Raw genomic sequence first — 20,517 nt, 5'->3', positions numbered from 1 at the left:
TATGGATAATAATAATAATAATAGTAGTAGCAATAATAAGGAGAGAAAGGATATAAAGGTGGAAAATAAAAGTAAACGATATGGATGAGTCAGACTAGGCTCAGCCTAATTGCTGTTCATAAGCCAACCTCTTATATCCTCCATATAAGTTAAGTTTTAAGATGGAACAGCGAATATGCACGCTACGCGTTATCTTGAAACGAGAAATTGCCTAATATTCAGTTTTCTGCTCTATAATATTCAAGTTATATTAATTCTTCCATATTGACGTCTTGATTAACCCTTCCATACTAATATCTTAATTTGTCCTTCGCAAGACACAATTTGAACAAAATCATTGTTCACGGTAAAAATGTACCGAATAGAGTGTTAATCCGGTACAGATGAAACAGTGAAATAACGCGTAAAAAAATGAATTGGAGAATTTGGAAATTCGAAAGCCTGATTTGAAAATTGGCAAGTTAAAAAGCTTAGAATTCTGAAAACAAAATGTTGCGTCGACGCAACGCTGCTCCTTATTGGGTCAATGTTACACTTTCCCGAAATTAATTACATTAATTGCAAATGAAACGATTAAATACCGTTCCCGATTGCTCTTCGCTTCGATATCGCTTTGATAATAATTCACGAACGAAACCTTAGAGAAAGGATAGATTCGCGATAATTCGATCGTTCGAAGATCTCGTTTCCTCCACGATAATACATCGAGCCTAATGATACCGGAAATTCTTTCCTTCGGCACAAGCTTTCGATGTAATACAAGCTTTCTTACTCGTCTACCACGGGGAAATAAAATTAACTTGCCTTCCTACGTGTCGCAAGTTGTAGGTGTTCCTTCTATGTATGTGCGTGTGTATATTTCACACGCATGCAACACATACACACGAGTACATATAGAAAACGTTAATAGAACCGTGTACTTACGTTCCATTGTTGGAAATAAGGCGATCGTTTCTTCGACTAAAATGATACCCAACCGAGAAGCAACCAAGTGATTACGTACTCGAAATGGAGAAATAAATACCGAAGCTTCTTCAAAATACCTGGTTTCTTTTTCATATTCAGCCTCTGATCGTGAAATAAACGACATTAAAATCGTATTGAATCATTGTTGAAAAAAATAAATACCAGGCTATTTATAATGTTCGTTCAGAAGCTTATAAACTGGCGTCTCGTTTCTCATATTCGAAGCAGACTGCTGTATCCACTAAAAAATAAAACTCAAGTCGCATTGTTCCGTCTATCGAAAAACGTCCGTCGATAGATACTACACTGTAGCGTGCTATTTACCGCTACATTTTCTCAGCGGTTGGCTCGTTATCAATGTGAATTTAACGCTTCCCCTTTCACGGTTTATATCGAGTACGAATGGTAAATGCAACGTTTCAGAATCTATCTCTTTATTCGGTATATGTAACAACTAGCTTCTTTCATCCATACGTTTACATTTATCGCGAAAATCGATACGTATTCTCGAAAAGAAAAAAAAAAAAGACGAGAACCAAGCAACAAAACGATTTACGTACATCGAGTACGAAGAGTAAACGGAGCAGTGTCACGACGCGTTCCTTTTTTTTTTTTTTCGCCATACTTAAGAACTTCCTTGTCTCGTCCATTTATACCAGTACGTTCATCCGTATCGTGAAAATCAACGTACATTCGCGAAGGAAGCAAAAAACAAAATAGAAACGACGACGACGAAAGAAACGAAAGACTCAGGGCCCGGTTCTATCCTTCTTTTTTTCTCAGTAACGGATTAGAAATTTGACGCGCGACTGGGTTCATCGCGCGGGATCGATAAAAGCCGGGCCAATTCGATTCGAGATCGTAACGAAATCAAAGGTAACGTGGTAGGGGGTGGAGAAGTGGTTGTTCGCTGCGTGTGTATCGATTGGGGACGCGGTTCGCCCACGAGACTAGCCTACATTCGAGCTGCTGCTTGCTTCGCCCTTCTCTTGGCCAGCTTGTTTTCCTCTGTCTGACCCCTCTGCGACCAACCCCACTTCTCCCCCCTCCACCTCCCGCCCCACTTTCCCCTTTTCCAACCCCGTTTTCCCTCTAAACCAGCTAGCTCTCGCCCCAACCTCGAGTCCTCATTCAACATTCCCTCCTCTCCACATTCTGCTTCCCCAACGTCCCCTTTCTTCCTACCTTTCAATTGCTACTCGGACACGGATGAACGAAAAGAGGGGTAACGCAGACTTTGCGGGAGGGGTTCAACGGAACAGGAGGGAAAGGGAGGGTTGAAATCAAAGAATCAGTCGAGCCCCGGGATTCGGATAGAATAACTGAAAGAAGTATAAGCTCCTTTCATGGGTCCGGCTGAATGAAGGGGGTTGAAACGCGAATTAGAACAAAGTAGGTCGATAACAGAGGATTATGATCGATTTTATAGGACGAGGAACTCGATGTAACGCGGTTCGATTACCTGCTCGCGCGAACGAAGGGGCTTGAAAAATGAATTAGGACAAAGTAGGTTGACGATAGAAAATTGTAATCGATTTTATGGCACGAGAAACTTGTCGCAACCCACTTGAATCGTAGTTACTTTTTTCGGGCGGGGCATTGAGAAACGAACGAGGACGAGATAGATGGCTACTACGGGATTATAATCGTTTCTGTGATACGAAAGTTTTGGCGCCACGTACTTGCAACGGACTTGCTTGCCTACGCGAACGAACGGGCTTGAAAAACGAATTAGAACAAGATAGGTTAGGACAGTGGAAGATCGCAATGGATTTTGTGGTGCGGGAAACTCGATGTAACGCACTTGGATCGAAGTTACCTTCTCGCGTGAATGAACGGGATTGAAAAATGAATTAGGACAAAGTAGGTCGACGATAGAAAATTGTAATCGGTTTTATGGTACGAGAAACTCGACGCAATGCATTTGCAACGAACTTGCTTTTTTACGTGAATGAAGGGGATTGAAAAACGAATTAGGACAAAGTAGGTCGACAATAGGAGATTGTAATCGATTTTATGGTACAAGAAATTTGACACGAAATACTTGTATCGATGTTAGTTTTGTACATACACGAACGACACAGTGGATAGATGGTAGAGGCTTGTAATCGATCATGTGATACAAGAAATTTCGTGTAGAGTATTTAGATCGAAGTCACTTTTTATACCTTCTCTTCTACGTAATAAAAGGGGTTGGAGAACGACCGATAGTAACTGATGATAATCGATATTTAAGCTGCAAAAAGTTTGATACGTAAGACACCAAGTTGCTTTTTCTTCCCTTTCCTTTTTATATGTACTCGTTGAGTATCTTCTCTTCTTCTCTGTCTTTTCTTCTTTTCCTTCTTTCGTCTTTTGCTCTTCCCTTCGCATTAGTATAATGCATCGTTAAAAGGACTCGTTCTCGTTCGAAGTAAGACAGGAAGGCGAAAATGAGAGTCGAAAGAGACACCTCGTGTTCTCTCGCGTGCAAAAATGTACGATGGGAACGTAAATCGTAGCGAAGAGACAACGTTGCGCACCCTGTCTTTCAGGGGTAAGATGCATCGGTGAAAAATTGAGTAGCCACGAGGAAGGGTAATTCTTTCGTTACTGGCTCCGTGAATTCTTGTCACCGATGACCAACCCCATAGTATCACTGTAAATTTCATCCCTTATCTTTCGAATAGCTAGTATCGTGTTTCTAATTATCATACTTACTATTAGATATTCACTTAATATTACATTAAGCGTAACTCAACACCCCAAGTTAACAGCCAGGCCGGAAATTCATTATACATGAACGTGCACATTTCCTATCTTTTATAGAGGAGCAATATTAAAATCCAGCATGTTATCGACTAATTCCACATCAATACTATCTTCGTATTTGATTTTAAAATCAGTTGAATACGCGGCTGAGTGTGTACGTCTAACATTTTATGAAACGCTAACAAGCGACTGACACTACGATTAAACTAGTGCTATTTGTTTCTTACGAAACACAGTATCGATACGTCGACTATTTCCGAAAGATGTATATTTTCCAATCTATCAAATGGAAATTCTTCTTCTCGTCCATCCAATGAAACAAAAATAAAAAAAAAAAAAAATAAGAATCAAGAAAAATGGACTTTCCCGCCAGTTCTTCAAATAGAAGCAACTTCCTTTGCGTTTTCACCGTAAAATACTACGAACCGGAGGCGTGACTTTCTATTACAAGGGTTTAACAAGGATTTATTTTAAAAGTTCGATCGATCCGCCCTTGCCTTTCCATCCAGCGATTCGTCGAACGCCTTCGAAAACCGAATTACCCTAACGGCTGTAAAATAGGTCGAGCAAAACGCCGGCCGGACCGATGAATCTCCACGCGAGATTAAACCGTCCCTGAACTATCCGAAAATAATATAGCGTGAAACTGCTTACCGTCGAAGCTGAAAGAAAAGACACACGAAGACACGGAGCAGCGCACACAGGCGAGCCATGGTCCCGTCCTCTCTCATAAAGACGAACGATGCGTGGCAACCTCGAAAACGGGGTGGAGGCAATGGAAAAGTATGCAGGTAGTAACCAGGAGGGGTGGTTCGTGAGAGAGGAAGAAGAAAGAGCGACACCATCGGTAGCCGCAGCACCCTGTCGATCGTGGTGGCTGGTTCGTTCGGGGGATGAAGCGGGGTTGGCTGGTGGTTGTGCACTGTAAAAGAGGGGAAGGTGGGTCGCCTCGTATCCGTGTCACGAATGCGCGCGTCTGCACTCCACCTCGCCACCCTCCACGGCCACCGAAAGAGGTGAATGCAGTTGGCCGTCATTTTGCAACCCGTTCAGACGCCATTCAGATGCGTCCGATGCAAGTGGTCGGCGTCGCGCGACTTCCACCTCGTCACAAGATCTGATTGATACGTTGTTCCTCGATCCAAACACGGACGACGAACGTTGGTACACTGCTACATAGTAGACCTTTACGCGTTGATTAAATCTTGACCGATATCTATCGTTCTAAAGGTTCGAAAGGGGACAAAGACCGATAAGACGACACGAGACAAGAAATCGAGGAAAGTTAGGACAGAAAAGCCGCGAAAGCACCGTTTTATCAAGGATATACGTAGTCGATCTCACGCGGACTACACGCGCGCGGCCGATGGTCAACTACTTGTAACAACCGCAACACGCCGAAGGGTGAATCGACGCCGACGATCCTCCGCTGGTGATCTCTGAATGGACCGTTGCGGTGGTGTTTGCCGTTTGTTCCGCTTGAAACGTGACAGACGTGGGACAATGAATTTTTCAAGGATCGCGCTCGTTGATAGGGGACACCGAATGGGGAACGCGATGTTGACCGAGAAACTAACCGACCAGTGTTTTATGTGTACTTAAAGGTGAGCGGGCGTTACCCACGGATTTTGATTCGATCCGAGGTGGTGAGTACGTTGATTTCCATTAAATCGCGCAAATTGACTAACTCCACCTTTACGCGATACGATTTATAGACACATAAATCAATTCTTCGGAAATAAATTCATTGTCTTCTTCGATGAATATTAATTACTCGTTCGTAGCAGATAGTATACGTAATTACGAGTTCTGAGATCAATTTTGCTAAAAATAACCCCTGTAATTATGATTTTTCTGTGCGTTATCATTTACGGGGTTGCCCGGCGTGGCTTTTCAGCGATCCATTTATTCCTTAAAGATCGGTCGTTACAGATGAACGATAAAACGATCCAAGGAAATATAAACGAAGCTTTGATCGTAAATTTTTTCTTATTTGCATAGGATCGTAATTTGCTCGAGGATAATTAGGAAATTAAAATGAAATTATTGAAATTTACATTCGCGTGCGAGGCTAAGCAACGTTTTAATTAGACGATTCAGAAGTACGGTCACGTAGATTTCCTATGAGTCATTCTACCATGAGACAACCTACCGCCGGGAAATCGATTCGGTATAGTCTAATTTACTTTAACGGCGCGGTGGCGGCTCGTATCATTTTTTGTTAAAAATGCAATCACGCGATCACCATTAACTATTAATATTTCAAGAGGAATTCTCCAGCCGGACATTCTGTCACTATTACTCCATACATTTTTCTAATCGATGTCTTATTTGTATCCAATTCGATTCAGTTACAGAATACGACGATACAATCATTGTTGTTTTTTACCGTAGAATTTTTCGTTATTCGTTTCGCCTTCTTACGACGTATGAACCGATTGAAGTAAATCATTTCTTTAGCGGGCACTGAATATATTAATTAAATGAGTGAAACGTGGATTTCACCGGTTTGGTTTCTCAGAAGATCTGCGTTAGATATTCATGTTAATTAATGTTAAATATTCGATTATATTTTCAAATATTCGCCCTAACATTAGATATTCAATATGTGCGTGATTTTCGTACGATTGCAGGCGTGCAAGGAAGAAAAAAAGAAGGAAGTCAGAGATAACGAACGGAAGTCGCGGAGTTGCACGTCGCACGTGCTTGGCGAATAAGCATCGAGAAAATTGCCGTAGGATTATCCTCTCTTCTTTTGCTTTCTAACACGCTGTGACAGCCGCTTTTCTGGACGAAGGAAGCCCCGACTGACCAAGCAAAACGTCTCAAAAAGGAAATGTCAAGGTACTGCTTAGAATGGTTATGTTTATTGCTCTTAGAAACTGTCCCATGATTTTCTTTCCCACCCACGCTTTCGAAAATAAGCTCCGTAAAACTTTCGCAATTTTCGCAGATTTTCTTTCCACGCTCGTTATATCTCCACTCGTTCCTGTCGTTCTCCTCTAGCTGGATAAAATTTCGAATTTTCAAACAGCTTAATCGCGGCCAGATTAGGTACTTCCACCTAATGAGCATTAAAGTATAAAAGTAAAGCTGTAAAATTTATAAAATTAGAAGTTAGAAATTTGCCCTTAATTGGTCGGCAACACGCGATTAATTCAATATTTTCCAGCGATAAATATAAAGATAAAAGTAAAATTATAGAAGTTGTATAACTAGAAATTTAAAATTCTCTTTGTACAATTTCCAAATAAGGTAAAATAAATTGAAGAATGTTGCATATTTTTAACGCTATAGAGGTAATCGATAGAGCGTTCGACGATTTACAAATGCGCTTTATCAACGGTCGTCACGAGCACCGCGGCCAATGGCTCACGATGAATAACCAAGGTTTTGTAGTAAATGTTAAACGACTTTTCATCGAGTTCGAGGACGGCAAGGATGGTAAAATCCTTTGACTGACAATTTATCGTGCCCCGCCGCCCTACGGTAATTAATAGGGTGATTCCAAGTTTCTTTTTTAACAAAGGAAAACGTCAATGCATCCTGTTACGTAATTTACAATCGTAATTTATATACACGATGTTATTCTCCAGAATATTCTTCCATGCTGTTCTTGAAAAATTAATTTCAACATTCGCGATAATATTTTTTAACTGCGCTATACTACGAATAATTCTCCATATGAATATAATTGTAATTCACTTTTCGCTTAAGTTCTTATATTCTATATCGAATGTTCCTCAATTATCTCGTCGAAAAATCGATTTGGAAATCAACCCCCATTTCCTTTCGTTAAATTTACAAATGTGACGCGTGTCGTGTAAATAATCTTTTACATATATAGCCGGAATTCATCTTTTTATGAAATTGAAAGAATTTGCGAAATGATAAACAGTCATAAATAGTCGAGAGACGTTTAGGCAACGAGGATTTTATTCCGGCGAATCTCTCAATTTTTCTCCCTCGTATGTTTGCATTTCCCTCGGCGAAGTACTGGACAAAAAAAAACCCTTGAGAGACGTCTCGATACTGCCCACGCGTTTCTCGTTCGAATCGACGACACGCAATTTTACGCAAGTGCGTGTCTGGCTGCGTGCGCCCTGCGAAAGCTCGCAAGCTCTCTCCGAAGGGTGAATGGAGCCTCTAATTTAGTCGGTGCCACGACCGCCCTACGCTCCGTACGGTTCTACGCTCCCGTACACTCGCAAAACTTCGTCTCTGCCAATAATTTTCCCTCCCAGTGCTTCGATCTGTGTTCCATCGATTTTCATTTCATTCATTGCGGATTTACATCAGTTTCTCTTTATACTTATGACCTCGACTCCACATCGCTATTTCTCAACCTAATTGAAATACATGTCGAGATACACATTAAATTCGACGAGTGATTCATAAGCAAACAGCGAACTTTTTTAACAATTCGCCCATTTATCTTATCGTTGAGTCAGTTGTAAGGATATTATCGAATGTTAGCGGAAAAAGTGTTTATTAAAAGGCAGATCGTTTTGTAATCGAAGTATTCAGTGCTGTCGGGTAAACGTGAGCGAGTAACGTGTATCCGAAATATTATTTTCTGAAAATTGGAAAGTACAGAATACCTGAATGTTTTTTTTTTTTTTAACAATTACCGTCATACGATCGATCAGTCGATTAGTCGTAGAGTCGTTCGTGTAATTAACGTACTCAGTGTTATCGAGTAAACGTAGTCAACCGACACGCGTTTTAGATATATTTTCTTGAAGGTGAAAAGTATGGAAAACACGGATGTTTTCTGTTAAGAATTACTTTGTACGATCAATCATGTCAAAGGACGTTCGGGTATTTACGGATAGCAGAATTGGCTCCGCTCGTCCATGACATTGATCTCGAATCAATTAATTTACGAATCCGTCGGATAAAGAAGGGGTAGTTTCGAAGATTCGGCTCTGCTACGGTGGTTTATTGATTTTTTCAGCCTGTACCGGTGTTACAACAATGACAATTGATCAGTATTGTTGAGTGACAGGGATCGGTAGGCAGCTTCAGAGAAACCGCAGTTCGTTGAACATCAGCTTCGTGGAATACAGTACCGGTACTGTGTTATATGAGTAATTATTGCAGTATGCTGCTACTCAACATTGACTCAACTTAAAGGGAAGAACGTTAAAAACTTGAACGTTGAAAGACTCGTTAGAAAGAGAAATACATATCGACGAGGAAAGATTGAAAGAAAGAAGAGAAATATTTCAGAGGATACAATTTTAGAGAAACAAGACAATTTTAGATGTCGAAATTATAAATTACGATAGTAGAATTTTGTTTGTGGAAATTTGGAAGATAGGAGAATAAATAGAAGCAGAAGAACCAATTCGACAGAACGAATATTGGATGTCGGCCGTATGGCAAGGATGAATGGGCGACATCCGGTTTTCTGATTCACTGAGATATTCTTGAGAAACGCGTAAGACTCGCGCGTAGACGTTCGCTCGATTCAATGTTGTCTTAACCGATGAACAATTGATAAAATCGAGCCAATATTAACAGACTATTGCTTTTTAATTCGGAGCAAGATCGACGCTGTTTTGCATCATGTGTCTGTCACGAGATAAAGGAAGATTGCTTCATCGCTTGTTTTACGTCAATCGATCGATATTGCTTGTGTGAAGAAAGAATCGTAGAAAAATCACGGTCGCTTAACGATTTCAAACGGATGGAAAAGTATAATATCGACGCAAACATGAGGCAGTGTTTCGACAGAGTTTTTATACACGGTAATATGTAACAAGATGATCGAATTTTTCATCTCTTTCTTTTTTCTTTTTTTTTTTATTCTTTCGTTTCTTCGTGACAAACTATAATTTCATAGAGTATACGTGCGTGGAATGATTCATCCCCAAGATGCGTCAGCGCAACAGAAAAATATTTCTTTTAATGTTAACCACCGTGACGGGTATCCATGACCCATAAACGCTCTTAGGGAGATACGCGTGTTCTTCTTGCTTTGATTTATTCATAAACTGAATTCCCTTAACGATAGAAGTAATATAAATAGTATAATCCCCTTTGTTCATCGCGACAAACTCTTTGTGGATATATGTATACTGGCGCTCAAAAGTAATCAGACACTTGTTTATCTTTGTAATTGTGTAACCGAATTACGAAATTAAAAGTGAAAAGGTCTGCAATAATTTTCTTCTTGCCGAGCTATACGTAATAGTATATTACAACGAAATAAAGTTCATTTTTAGAAACCAATATGCAACGATAAAGTTGTGATATTCGTAGAACAATCTTGTTTGGTTGAAAAATTGTTTGTCTTTAAGTTGTTTAATTTGTGATTTGTGCCGTCGGTCAAAGTATCTGGAAATTTATGAATAGTGACAGATATTCGAATCTCAACTTGGAAGCGATTCAAAGGTTTTTGACACTGTGCAAGTTCGAGTCACTTCCAGAGTGATTTAGAATTCTCAAAAGTATCGATAAATCTTCAATCTTTAATGTTCTAATAAATCTTGAATATGCAAAGTTCCGACAAATCTTGAAACATCTTGGAAATCGTAAAAATCCTGGGAACTTATATAACATATTGAAAGAAGTCAAATATTTTCAGCATAATAGATCAAAATCTCATATATTACATAATATAAGAGATCGTAGAAACTTCAAAAGCTTAAAACTTGTATGTACTCCAATATTTCGGAATGTGCCGTTACTTATGAATCACGGTGTACTCGCGTAATCGTCGAAAGAGGACTCCTTATTAACGCGAAGAAAAAGAACGGTATTACCGGAAGAGAATACGACACCGACCGCGTGAGAGCGCGACGTCGAAATCGAACGAATCGAAACATCGTGTAGTCGTGCGATGGCTGAGACGGAACACAGAAACGCTTCTCGCTCCGGTCTCAATGGGCAAACGTAAAACTTGATTCCGAATGCACTTTACTATCATTAGTTGCACGTGCTTCGCTTTCATTCACCTTGAGTCCCTCCCGCCAAATTCCTGGCGTTGGTAGTAAATCGAGCACGCGATTGGCTGTCATTTGCGTGTATCTTACCGCTGATTGGCTGGTATATACTCCCGTACATAACCGAGTGCAAGGCCGAAGTAAACCGAAGCCCAGGTCAGGGTACACGAACGATGTCTTCGACAGTTCGAACGAGAAGCTTGCGCAGACGAGACAGACTAGTTCTGTTAACGATATCAACATGGCTGTTTACATGTCCACGCAACCGCTACTTTCAAATCGTGGCTCGCACATTATTCTTAATCGTACAGTCTTCGTATTCTACGTGTGTTTGTTTCTGACGAGAGGTACCGATCGAATTTTTTTTTATATTTTTAAATATTTACTTTTCTTTTTTCATTTGTGTGAACATCATATACATACATTGATACATATACGTTAGTTCTCTCTATACACACGGTCGAGAAAACAGGATGTAGTTTATTCGTGTTCTTCGCTTTCGTATTTGTGTGTAAATGGGAAGTGGATGTATACACACGGTGTACAGTTGTGTCAGTGACTGGAACGACGTCTATTCATCCACTTGTCACATGCAGTTCTCTCATTGGTGTATACTCCATCTGCTCGCGTTTGTTACCCTTCCCCACTTCAGAGTTTCCTTGGTGTTCCGTTCATAAAATTGACGCGATGTTTACTTCCTGCGTAACCGCACGGAAGTCGGAAGGAATCGCTTCCGAGGATCTCTTTATGAGACTCAAAGGAATTCAAATTATCGTCGAGTGGAACATGTCGTTGTTAAATGACAAATCGTACGAAATCATGGAAAGGTGTTTGATATTGCGTTAATAAAAGAGAGAACGCGAAACATGTTGCTTTTTTTTTTTTTTTTTTTTTTTTGTTGTTGTTGTTGAGGTTCTGACATAACGCGTGTGCTACCCCACGTGTCACGTCGCGCAAATACTTTATATTTATATTCTGTATATCTTAATGATATTGGTTGTTATTCTCGAGATAAACGAATGTCAATTACTGTGAGTGTGTTATGAGTGTCGTTATATTATGACATTAAAGGATATTTCATATCTAATAACATTCTTTGTATAGATAGTAATAGAGATATAGATAAGATTTTTTTGTAGAAATTAATTGGACTATTTTTAATATATCGATAAGTATTAAGTATCTTCATAGTATGATACAACGTAAGATAGCAATATAATATATTATGATACTGGATTTTTTAAAACAATTTGAATCCAATGAATTAAAATTTTGTTGCAGGAAGTACGAGTACTCCTCTGACTAACCATTATGTAAATGATGCAAATTATTACGACATCTCTAGCAACGATGACAGATCAGATCCCTTGGAGAAATTTTACTTAATTACTGGACAAAGGTGGCACGCAGATACTGTGCTGCCTATTCCTTTATTGCCATCTACAGAGGGAATGTCTGCTAGGTCTCATCATAGGTACATAAACAAAAAACTTTCTGCCTATTATTAACTATATATTAATAAATATTATTAACTCACATAGCAATAAATTTGATATCAATTTAAAATGCAATTTTTGGTATACAGGATCCCACAGTCCATAACGGGACTGGATGATGCTGGAATGGATTTGCAAGCAGCTCAACTTAGTACCCGTACAGGTCAGGAGGTACGCTCCACTGCAAATTTATCATGGCCAGACTGGCAATTGCCTATGTTCGTAGTACTTTGCGCCATCGGTGGCGCTATTCTCTTTACATTCCTGGTAAGATTTCAATTCTATATCACCCATTGCATATGGTTGGGCAAGATATTTATGTCTAATTTCATTTCTCTTTCAGGTTTTGTTATGGCTGCGGAAACAAATGTCGCGTGAAAAAGATACAGAGGATGGTGACAGGAGAGGTTTGGTAGAGGAAGGTGCTGTAGGTCATCCAGAAAAGCCTATTAAGCCTGCAAAAGGATCAATTGAATGGGTTCATCAACCTGCAGCAAAACCATCCATTCAGTCTGTTCAGACTGTCCAATCAGTCACACAAGCTACTGGTTTACCAGAGGCATGTTCCATTATTTAGAATAATGTAGATAGTCGTCAAGTAACAACTACAATATTGACAAATTCCTCTATCCTTAGGTAATGTCGGTGGCAATACCAGAACGCAGACCGGAGCCAATATGTATAAAAGCTAAAGGATTATTGGAACGACGTGGATCAAGCGCAAGTTTGACAATAGAATTGGCACCTCCTCCAGAAAGTCCACCACACATTGTCACGCCTACCCGCGAATGTACCGCGGAGGAATTTTTATTAAGTGCCGGAAACGTTCTATCAAGAGCCCAACTTAAAAAAGCAATCAGTGATCCAGCATCCTTGCACAAAGAGTTTTGGGAGGTTCCTCTCAACTTGCCTGAGAAATTAGATATTTGTGGATCCGGGGTGAAGAATAGATATTGTTCCGTATTACCAAACCCACAGTCGAGGGTGGTTTTACCGGGTTCTGCTGATGATCCTCTTTCTAGTTATATTAACGCCAATTATATTCGGGTACGCACGTTCAAGACAAAATGAAATAAATACACAAAAATTGAAGTTATTTAAATATACAAAATTTCAATTTAAGTTTATCGATTTCAATTTAACAGGGTTATGATGGAGAAGATGTTCGCTATATTGCAACGCAGGGACCATTACCTCACACTGTGGGTGATTTCTGGAGAATGGTCTGGGCAGAAAAAGTACCAGCGATAGTTATGATGACGAAGCTATACGAGGCCGCTAAAACAAAATGCGAAGCATACTTTCCGCTGGACAAAAATAATCGCATACAAAGTGGACCGTTTACCATCATCGTTAACTCTATCGATACGAGAGAAGGTTACATAATCAGAGATTTAGAACTTCGATACGAAGGAGACAGAAGACACGTGCAGCATTATTGGTAATTAGATTAAATTTGCTATGTTTTGGTTATTTCGAGTGGTGCTATTAAAGCACTTAATGTAATACTAACAAACAATTATAGGTATGATTCATGGCCGGACCATGCCGTACCTCAAGCTGCGGATACCCTTGTTAGTTTAGCCGCAGAAATAAATTCTTTACCAGGTCCGGTTATTGTTCACTGCAGTGCAGGAATTGGACGAACTGGTTGTTTCATAGCTTTAGCCACGGGAATGATACAGCTATTAAGAGATGGAAATGTTGATGTGTTGGGTATTTTATGTCAAATGAGGTACAAGATATTTTCTTTTAATTAAACTGAAATCCGGCAATTTAATTGCGAGTTAAATTATATGTTGCTAGATTTAAATATTTAAAAATTACATTTTTTTTTTAGATATGACAGGGGCGGTATGGTTCAAACGGCAGAACAGTACGAATTCGTTCATCGTGCACTTTGTCTGTATGAACAGACACTTGATGGTGGTAAAGCGTCGAGTTCAGGGGATTGAAACCATAAATAAGGCGATTGTGGGAATTGATAACAGTTCACTAGAAGAAAAAATTTGTTTGAGAATTACTATGAAAAGATTTACGAAACGACTACGAGATATTGTCTGCAACATATTACTTCGTCCAGGTGTGAATATCTATACCATGGAGGAAATTCTATGAAAAGAATCTCAACTTTAGACCAGCGGATGTCTTATCTGACTTTCAGCTATTCAAGATGAGTTATGTCTCACTAAATAAGCTGCCATTTCTATACTGCCATGACGAATCGTTGACAATTAATATCAGTCACAAAGCTCAAGACAAAGATAAACGGTTTATTGACTCATGTTCTAAAGAATACGATGTTCTTAAACGGAATTAAAACTGTTTGACTAATGAAAAAAAAAATATTTCAATTTGACTCACGAGATATCAGGGTTTATCTGAGTATCGATTCAGATTTTTATGCATTCTCTATGTGTTACAAATTAGATTTGTCAGTTATAAATACTTGCATCTATAATATTCTCAGAATCCTATACTTTCTACAAGCAGTTCTTTGTTAGCTTTCCAATGCAGCAAACTGTTACAAAATTGATGTTGCTGTCTAATACTACAGTTAAAGAAATGAATGCTAAAAACTGTTAATGATTATTTCAAAATGAAACCATATATACAGAAAAGCAAATTATTATAAAATTGGGACCCACGTCGATTAAAATATTTTTATCCTATTTGTAGTTCCTAGTTAATTTAACGGTAAAACTTACACGCTGATTTCCATGACTTTTAATTAATTTATCAATAAAGACTGAATGCAGGTAGTACAATATGTTTATTATATAAGTTATAAATCTAACTAGAGATAATATGTTTCTCTGATCCAAAACAATATCCATGATGTTATAAGATCGTAAGAAACGTAGTTTTACTTGAAAAAAGAAAGGAGAAAAAGAGATAGCAAATTGTAGGACGGATTTGTTGATCTGAACCTCGAAAAGCAAACTATCGATTCCTCATATAGCAAAGCAAGGTTATAGTTGTTGTATAACATTCTCTCTAAGTATTATGTACAAAACTATAATTATTTATTCTGTTTACTGCTTGAATAAATTAATATTTAATGAAATTCCAATACAATGTTATGAATTAGTGACTAAAGGAGCCATTGCTTTTTTTTTCTTGATAATAATCAGTTTGCTCGGTTGAATATTGTATTAGTCTATAGGTGACAATAAGTGTGGTTACGAGCTTCTAGGGAAAATTTGAAAAGAACTTATTAACAAGAATGGCAATAGTTTGAACAAAAATGTCTCTCTGCATAGAAATATTGCATATAACTCGATTTCGACGTTGTATCAAAGTTATTAATATTCATTACTATCGCATACCGTTACGAGATATATTGCAGACCCTGTAAGATCTATGATTATCGATCGTTGTAATGGAATCTTTGATTCGTTCTTTTTTTATAATTAATTCTCACCGTAATTCCACTAAGTTGTGCGTTTCGATTTCAGACTGTTACAATTGTATGCAATTTTGACAATTGTCTGTATGGATATGCCGTAGCGAGTTCAAATGTTATTTTAAGATATTCAGTCTGTTAATCGAATGTGTTATAACATCAACTATTCGAATTGTCGATATAATGCCTCAGAATTCTTCTGTTTTGTAAGTGAACAAGTGTGAACGTGTATTTTTGAGCGAAAGATTGTGATATGTATACATATATACTAATATATATACATATATATACTTGTACATATGTTGTACAGAGAGCAAAATATATTTAAGAGACTATGTATTTGTGTAAGCAAATTGAGAGTAAATTATTTATGAGTATACATATAAAGCCTTGGGCAAACTTTAATGTAAACGTATTAATAACGTAACGATAACAATAACAATAATTTAGAAACCCTTTGGTGTTCAACTGTACTTATGTGACGTAATAAATGTTTATAGTACCCATGCAATGTTTACGTGTAATTTTTTGGCAAAGTGGAGTACTATCGCGGCCACGTATGTTGAATTTTGTTTGCGAAGAATTATTTGTAATTATTATGATTTTATAATAGAATTTTATTAAGTTATTTTCTATGTTTATTCAAATTCCTATACTTTACCAACAAATTATTTGTATACTTATTTCCAAAAATAAAGTCCGTTAAATTCAATTCGTGGATTCAACTCGTACTCCGCCATTTTGATTAATACATTAAAATATAAATTTCCGGAGAAAATGTTATCAAACGTTTGCATTATATGTACCATGAAATTAATTCAATCTGTAGTGTATATATTACAAAAAATGATATCAACGTTCCTCACATATCATCTGTTTAATATTCTCTAGATTATAAGAAATGTAATGTATGTATATATTATATATACAACATATGTGCTACGATCGTTCCACATAACTGTTACTTTGAGAAATGACATTGATCATTATTTATTAAGAATAAAATTCTATTTTTATAGCCAATCAGAAATTATTCTGTATTCTAGAAATCCCATTATACATACTTACATATACTATCATTAACAAGTGAAAAAAATAAATAATCACGAGAACTACATTGCATTCTTTTCAAACATACAAATGAAAAATATATTAATAACTTACATATCTCCAAACACGTACAACTGATGACAAGGAATCCTTTCAATCTGCAGGAAATGTACTCGCAATTTTCAAAATAACCACTCCGACGTCAAATCCACTGATTTCGTTTTACCGCGCGAAACGCCGTTAAGTTCGGTGCCGCCATCTTGAGTCGTACAAATCGCTTCATCGATATTCAGCTTCATTTACGCCTCTTTGCGCCTTAAAATCACCATATAAATTGTTACAGCGTTTCAACGAATACATTACGTAATGATATCTTAAGTAACATCAACCACTCCACAACGAAAACTCGAATCAACAACCATTAACTACAAAATCAAAGGACATTTCCACAAGCGAGCGACGATGCGCGGTTCTTTCAAACCTTGCAGTTCGAAGACTGACGCGTATCACGTGACCAGCTCGTTCTCGGCGCGACATGCACGGGGCGCGTTTGCATGTATTACGTATTGTGTGCGTGTGGTATCGGCCACGGAACTGAAGTTTAGTCCGCGCCTCGGGATTCGACACGGCTCCTGGGTGTACGAGTCAGCAGTAGAATAACGCACGGAGAAATCGTTTCGTTGAATTCAAAAGAATCAAAAGAAAAAAAGAAAAGGAAGAACAAAAAGGACGATATACAAAAGTTGGTTCAAGTAGTGACTTCTTTCGGATACTGTATTGGATTAATCTTTTTTTCCTTTGCGATGCTTTCATTGTCGTTCACCGTGTCGATTCTCGACGTCGATCGCTCGTAGATCGTGTCGCTGCGTTCGAAGGTGCGAGGAAACACGGAGTGACCACACGGAAGGAGTGAACTTATCTTATTTGGTGAAATTTCGAGAGAAACATACGATTAAAAAGAGACAGACAGTGCAACCGCGAGACTGAGAATAACAGATAGAAAGGCGACAGAGAAGGAGGCAGAAAGAGAAAGAGAGATAGAGAGAAAAACGGAAGAGAGTTACATTAAACGTTGCGTACTATGTGGGACGTCGCGTCGAGTGACATTCTAGCCTGGAGACAAAATGGGGCCCGTTGATCGGGCCCGGAAGATCTCAGGGGTCCGATTATCAACGGAGGTATGGATGTCATCGGGGACGGGGACGAGCAAACCCTCCAGGCGATTCTCGGTGAGTACCATCAGAGTTTCGTTTTGTTACCGCTTGTGTTTCGAGTGCATGATATATGTATAAATTGCAAGCGTTCACCAGTCAGCTCGGTGGAACGGTTCGCGACGATTGACAAGCATGACAGCCACGGGAATGTCGCGGATCCCTAGCGTTCGCCATATACCTTGCATTTACCGTGTGCGCCATACAAATGCGTTCTTCGGTTGCTTCGAGTTCCCCGTGCATTGACCTTAAACGCACCGGACACGGTTCATCGTGCGTTTTCGTCTTCCAGCCTCCTTACTCTCAAACAGATGACCAGATAAACAGCGTTATCCTGCTCCAGTTTGACCTTACCCGGTCTGCGTTTTTTCTCTTCCTTTTCTGCTCGAATATTCTAGAGTCTAATAAGCTTGTTCCTTAGTGATGCAGAGTATGAAAATGATCAGAGAAATTTCTCCTTATTGCGAATTATTATTTGTTGGATTTTATGTAGATACTTTTGATCGTAGTATGGACGATCAACGAATCAAGTAGTAAATATGGAGGAGTTTGTTTTTAACGGAGATGCTTCAAACAGTTGCAGGGCTAACCTTTCGTGACATAGGTAAACGAATATAGCGGAACATTATAGTATCTTTATTTTTTTTATTAAGTTATATAAAAATATAAGTATATTTTACTAACTTATCATAATTATCATAACTACTATGTACTAAAACTACCCAAACCAGAAATATCTTATACATGTAGTGTAACTGAATAAAACTATGTAAGAACACAGATATTTCTAAAGATAGCGTCGATATAGATCCAATTTAGATGTACGCTAGCGTGGTAGGTGTGTCGGTACACTGGAGTTGTTGAATAATTCAAATATTGTTGTCGCGTAGTATCATTCATAGATTCTTCCTGAATCGCTTGAATCCGAAGAATTCTGTTTGCAAAATGCTTAGCTCGCTCTGATTGATCTTCAAAGGAGAGTCGTGTGCCTACGTGGATACATTTACCCTACTTTTGCCTTGACTGTGCAGCTCCCCTCCATGCTCGCGGAAAAACCGCCTTCACATACCTGTTACACGTTTAGTTCAATGCATCGTGCTGCATCATTTCTTGCCATTATTCCACTGTAACTATGCAACAACCGCTATTATACTCTTCCCCTCGGAACCAAAACTCGTATGAGTCATCGTGTCTCTTAATTTCGTAAGAAGTCACGTTAAGTCATCCGTACCAAGCATCGGTCGAAATTAATTCATTAAGGATCAATGATGCGTTAATGCAACATTTCATTCGTAATTTCCGTTTCTAGTCAGTCTATATAATTTAAGTTAGTTTTCTGACATTGTGGTTACGAAATTACTATTTCTTCTTCTAATAATCGTCACTAACTTATGCGTGTTTAAGCAGAATTCAGGTTTTTACGACGATAGTTGAGAAAATGAAACCAATTATATACCCGTACACCCTTTACATTATTTACGTCTTTATAAATGCATAAAAATCTCTACTACGTTGTAAGTTGTATCTTTTAAAATTAGGTTTTTTTTCTGTAAGATATCCATCATCATAAAACGTTTCTTTCACAATGATAAAATGGCGTAATCAGAATAAAAAATATTTCGTGGATATGAGAAATTTAAGTAAACTTTGAGTTATCGGCGAAATATGTAATAATTATCTGTTATATAGCATCAGCGGAACAGCATCTGCATAAAAATTCTTTCGTCTTATTCGTCGTTTTTCCCCGTGTTTACGATTTTTTTCTAATAATCGCACTGGATGTTGGACTCCCGGGTGCATTCACCTGCAACGAGTGCACCGTAGCACTCTTTATTTGGGTCGGAGGTTGCAATGTAATGCTTCTCTCCGTTCAACTTGATCTTTCCACGAGCATGCTCTCGCGAGCAGTGTACAAACGGAGAACTTGTTTTTCGACTACATTGAATCATTCGTTCCTGGATTAATATGATTAAATGCGTCGAACGCGATTAAGATGAGAAAATAGACAATTAGATTAAGTCGAATATTAACATATCGTTGACAGAGCATGCTATGAAATAAATTTTCACCCCAGTTCCCATACGTACGTTTTTAGAAAATATGTCAATGCTTCTAAGATGAAAAACATCTATTTGCATTTCTTGACCTTGACATTTAAAAAATTATAGACAGTAGACTCACGTTTTTCATTAACGTAACGTGTCAAGATTCTTTAGCATCGAAGTACCAAACACTTGAATATAAGTACACTTTGTTTTATCGTTTCTCGCAGCGTAGCTTTTCAGTCAAAACGTGATATTTTTAAAAATTCTTAGATACGCCATCAATGGAAAGCCTGCAATCGCTACGCGTTCCTTCGAGTTCGAAAGTTAAGCAGAATTTTCGGAAAGAGTCCATAAGAAACTCTTTCAATGGAAATTCGATTAATTTCCTAATATAATTCGGTTAATTTCGAATAGCGCGCGTATTGTTGCATAGGATGGCAACGTATATTTTTACTGAATTAGCTCGGTCGATCTCGTTTAGAATACCTGTCATTGAAGCAATTTGAATTTACGCAACGGCTACTAAATTTTAATTCGTGTCACTTTAACTCGTTAAGGACCAGGCAGTGAAGTAATAGGTAGACAAATAACTTGGATTATGTAAAGGAGGTAATTGGCACAGATCTGTCTGCTATCACTACG

At 38.4% G+C, this 20,517-nt stretch overlaps 2 protein-coding genes across 12 annotated transcripts in view; both read left to right on the top strand.

Annotated features, from left to right (window-relative positions):
- Positions 1 to 5,074: 5,074 nt before the first annotated feature.
- LOC117241746 (tyrosine-protein phosphatase non-receptor type 5-like) lies at positions 5,075 to 14,509 on the top strand. 6 transcript variants are annotated; one of them, XM_033507824.1, is made up of 9 exons: positions 5,075 to 5,321; positions 6,351 to 6,561; positions 11,949 to 12,141; positions 12,253 to 12,430; positions 12,507 to 12,722; positions 12,800 to 13,210; positions 13,309 to 13,604; positions 13,689 to 13,898; positions 14,004 to 14,509. In XM_033507824.1, exons 3-9 carry the CDS (start codon positions 12,119 to 12,121, stop codon positions 14,116 to 14,118), a joined length of 1,449 nt encoding a protein of 482 aa, XP_033363715.1. In that variant the 5' UTR covers positions 5,075 to 5,321; positions 6,351 to 6,561; positions 11,949 to 12,118; the 3' UTR covers positions 14,119 to 14,509. The 6 variants fall into 6 exon arrangements, with proteins under 6 accessions (XP_033363715.1, XP_033363713.1, XP_033363714.1 ...); XM_033507822.1 differs by having other exon boundaries at positions 5,075 to 5,363; XM_033507823.1 differs by having other exon boundaries at positions 5,075 to 5,367.
- Positions 14,510 to 17,191: 2,682 nt separating this feature from the next.
- LOC117241733 (myelin regulatory factor-like protein) overlaps positions 17,192 to 20,517 on the top strand; it is a 65,333-nt gene continuing 62,007 nt past the window's right edge. For 4 of the 6 annotated variants that reach the window (XR_004495109.1, XM_033507771.1, XM_033507768.1 and 1 more), the window contains exon 1: positions 17,192 to 17,848. Coding sequence is in view for 5 of the 6 variants with exons in the window: in XM_033507771.1 (XP_033363662.1) it covers positions 17,800 to 17,848 (49 nt within the window). In the remaining variant the exon portion in view is untranslated. The remainder of the gene's footprint in view (positions 17,849 to 20,517) is intronic. The other 2 variants (XM_033507769.1, XM_033507770.1) reach the window with 1 other exon arrangement.

This window comes from Bombus vosnesenskii, unplaced genomic scaffold (assembly GCF_011952255.1).
Source record: "Bombus vosnesenskii isolate JDL3184/JDL3185 unplaced genomic scaffold, Bvos_JDL3184-5_v1.1 scf7180000016261, whole genome shotgun sequence".
NCBI classification, from domain to species: Eukaryota; Metazoa; Arthropoda; class Insecta; order Hymenoptera; family Apidae; genus Bombus; species Bombus vosnesenskii.
This window is presented reverse-complemented; position numbering and strand designations above follow the sequence as displayed.

Excerpts from the sequence above, each read along its gene's own strand:
- LOC117241746 (XM_033507820.1), top strand. The coding sequence starts at position 10,909 with ATGGCTGTTTACATGTCCACGCAACCGCTACTTTCAAATCGTGGCTCG. Across the intron at positions 13,211-13,308 it reads TTAACGCCAATTATATTCGG|GGTTATGATGGAGAAGATGT; the intron begins GTACGCACGTTC and ends TCAATTTAACAG. Across the intron at positions 13,899-14,003 it reads GGTATTTTATGTCAAATGAG|ATATGACAGGGGCGGTATGG; the intron begins GTACAAGATATT and ends TTTTTTTTTTAG.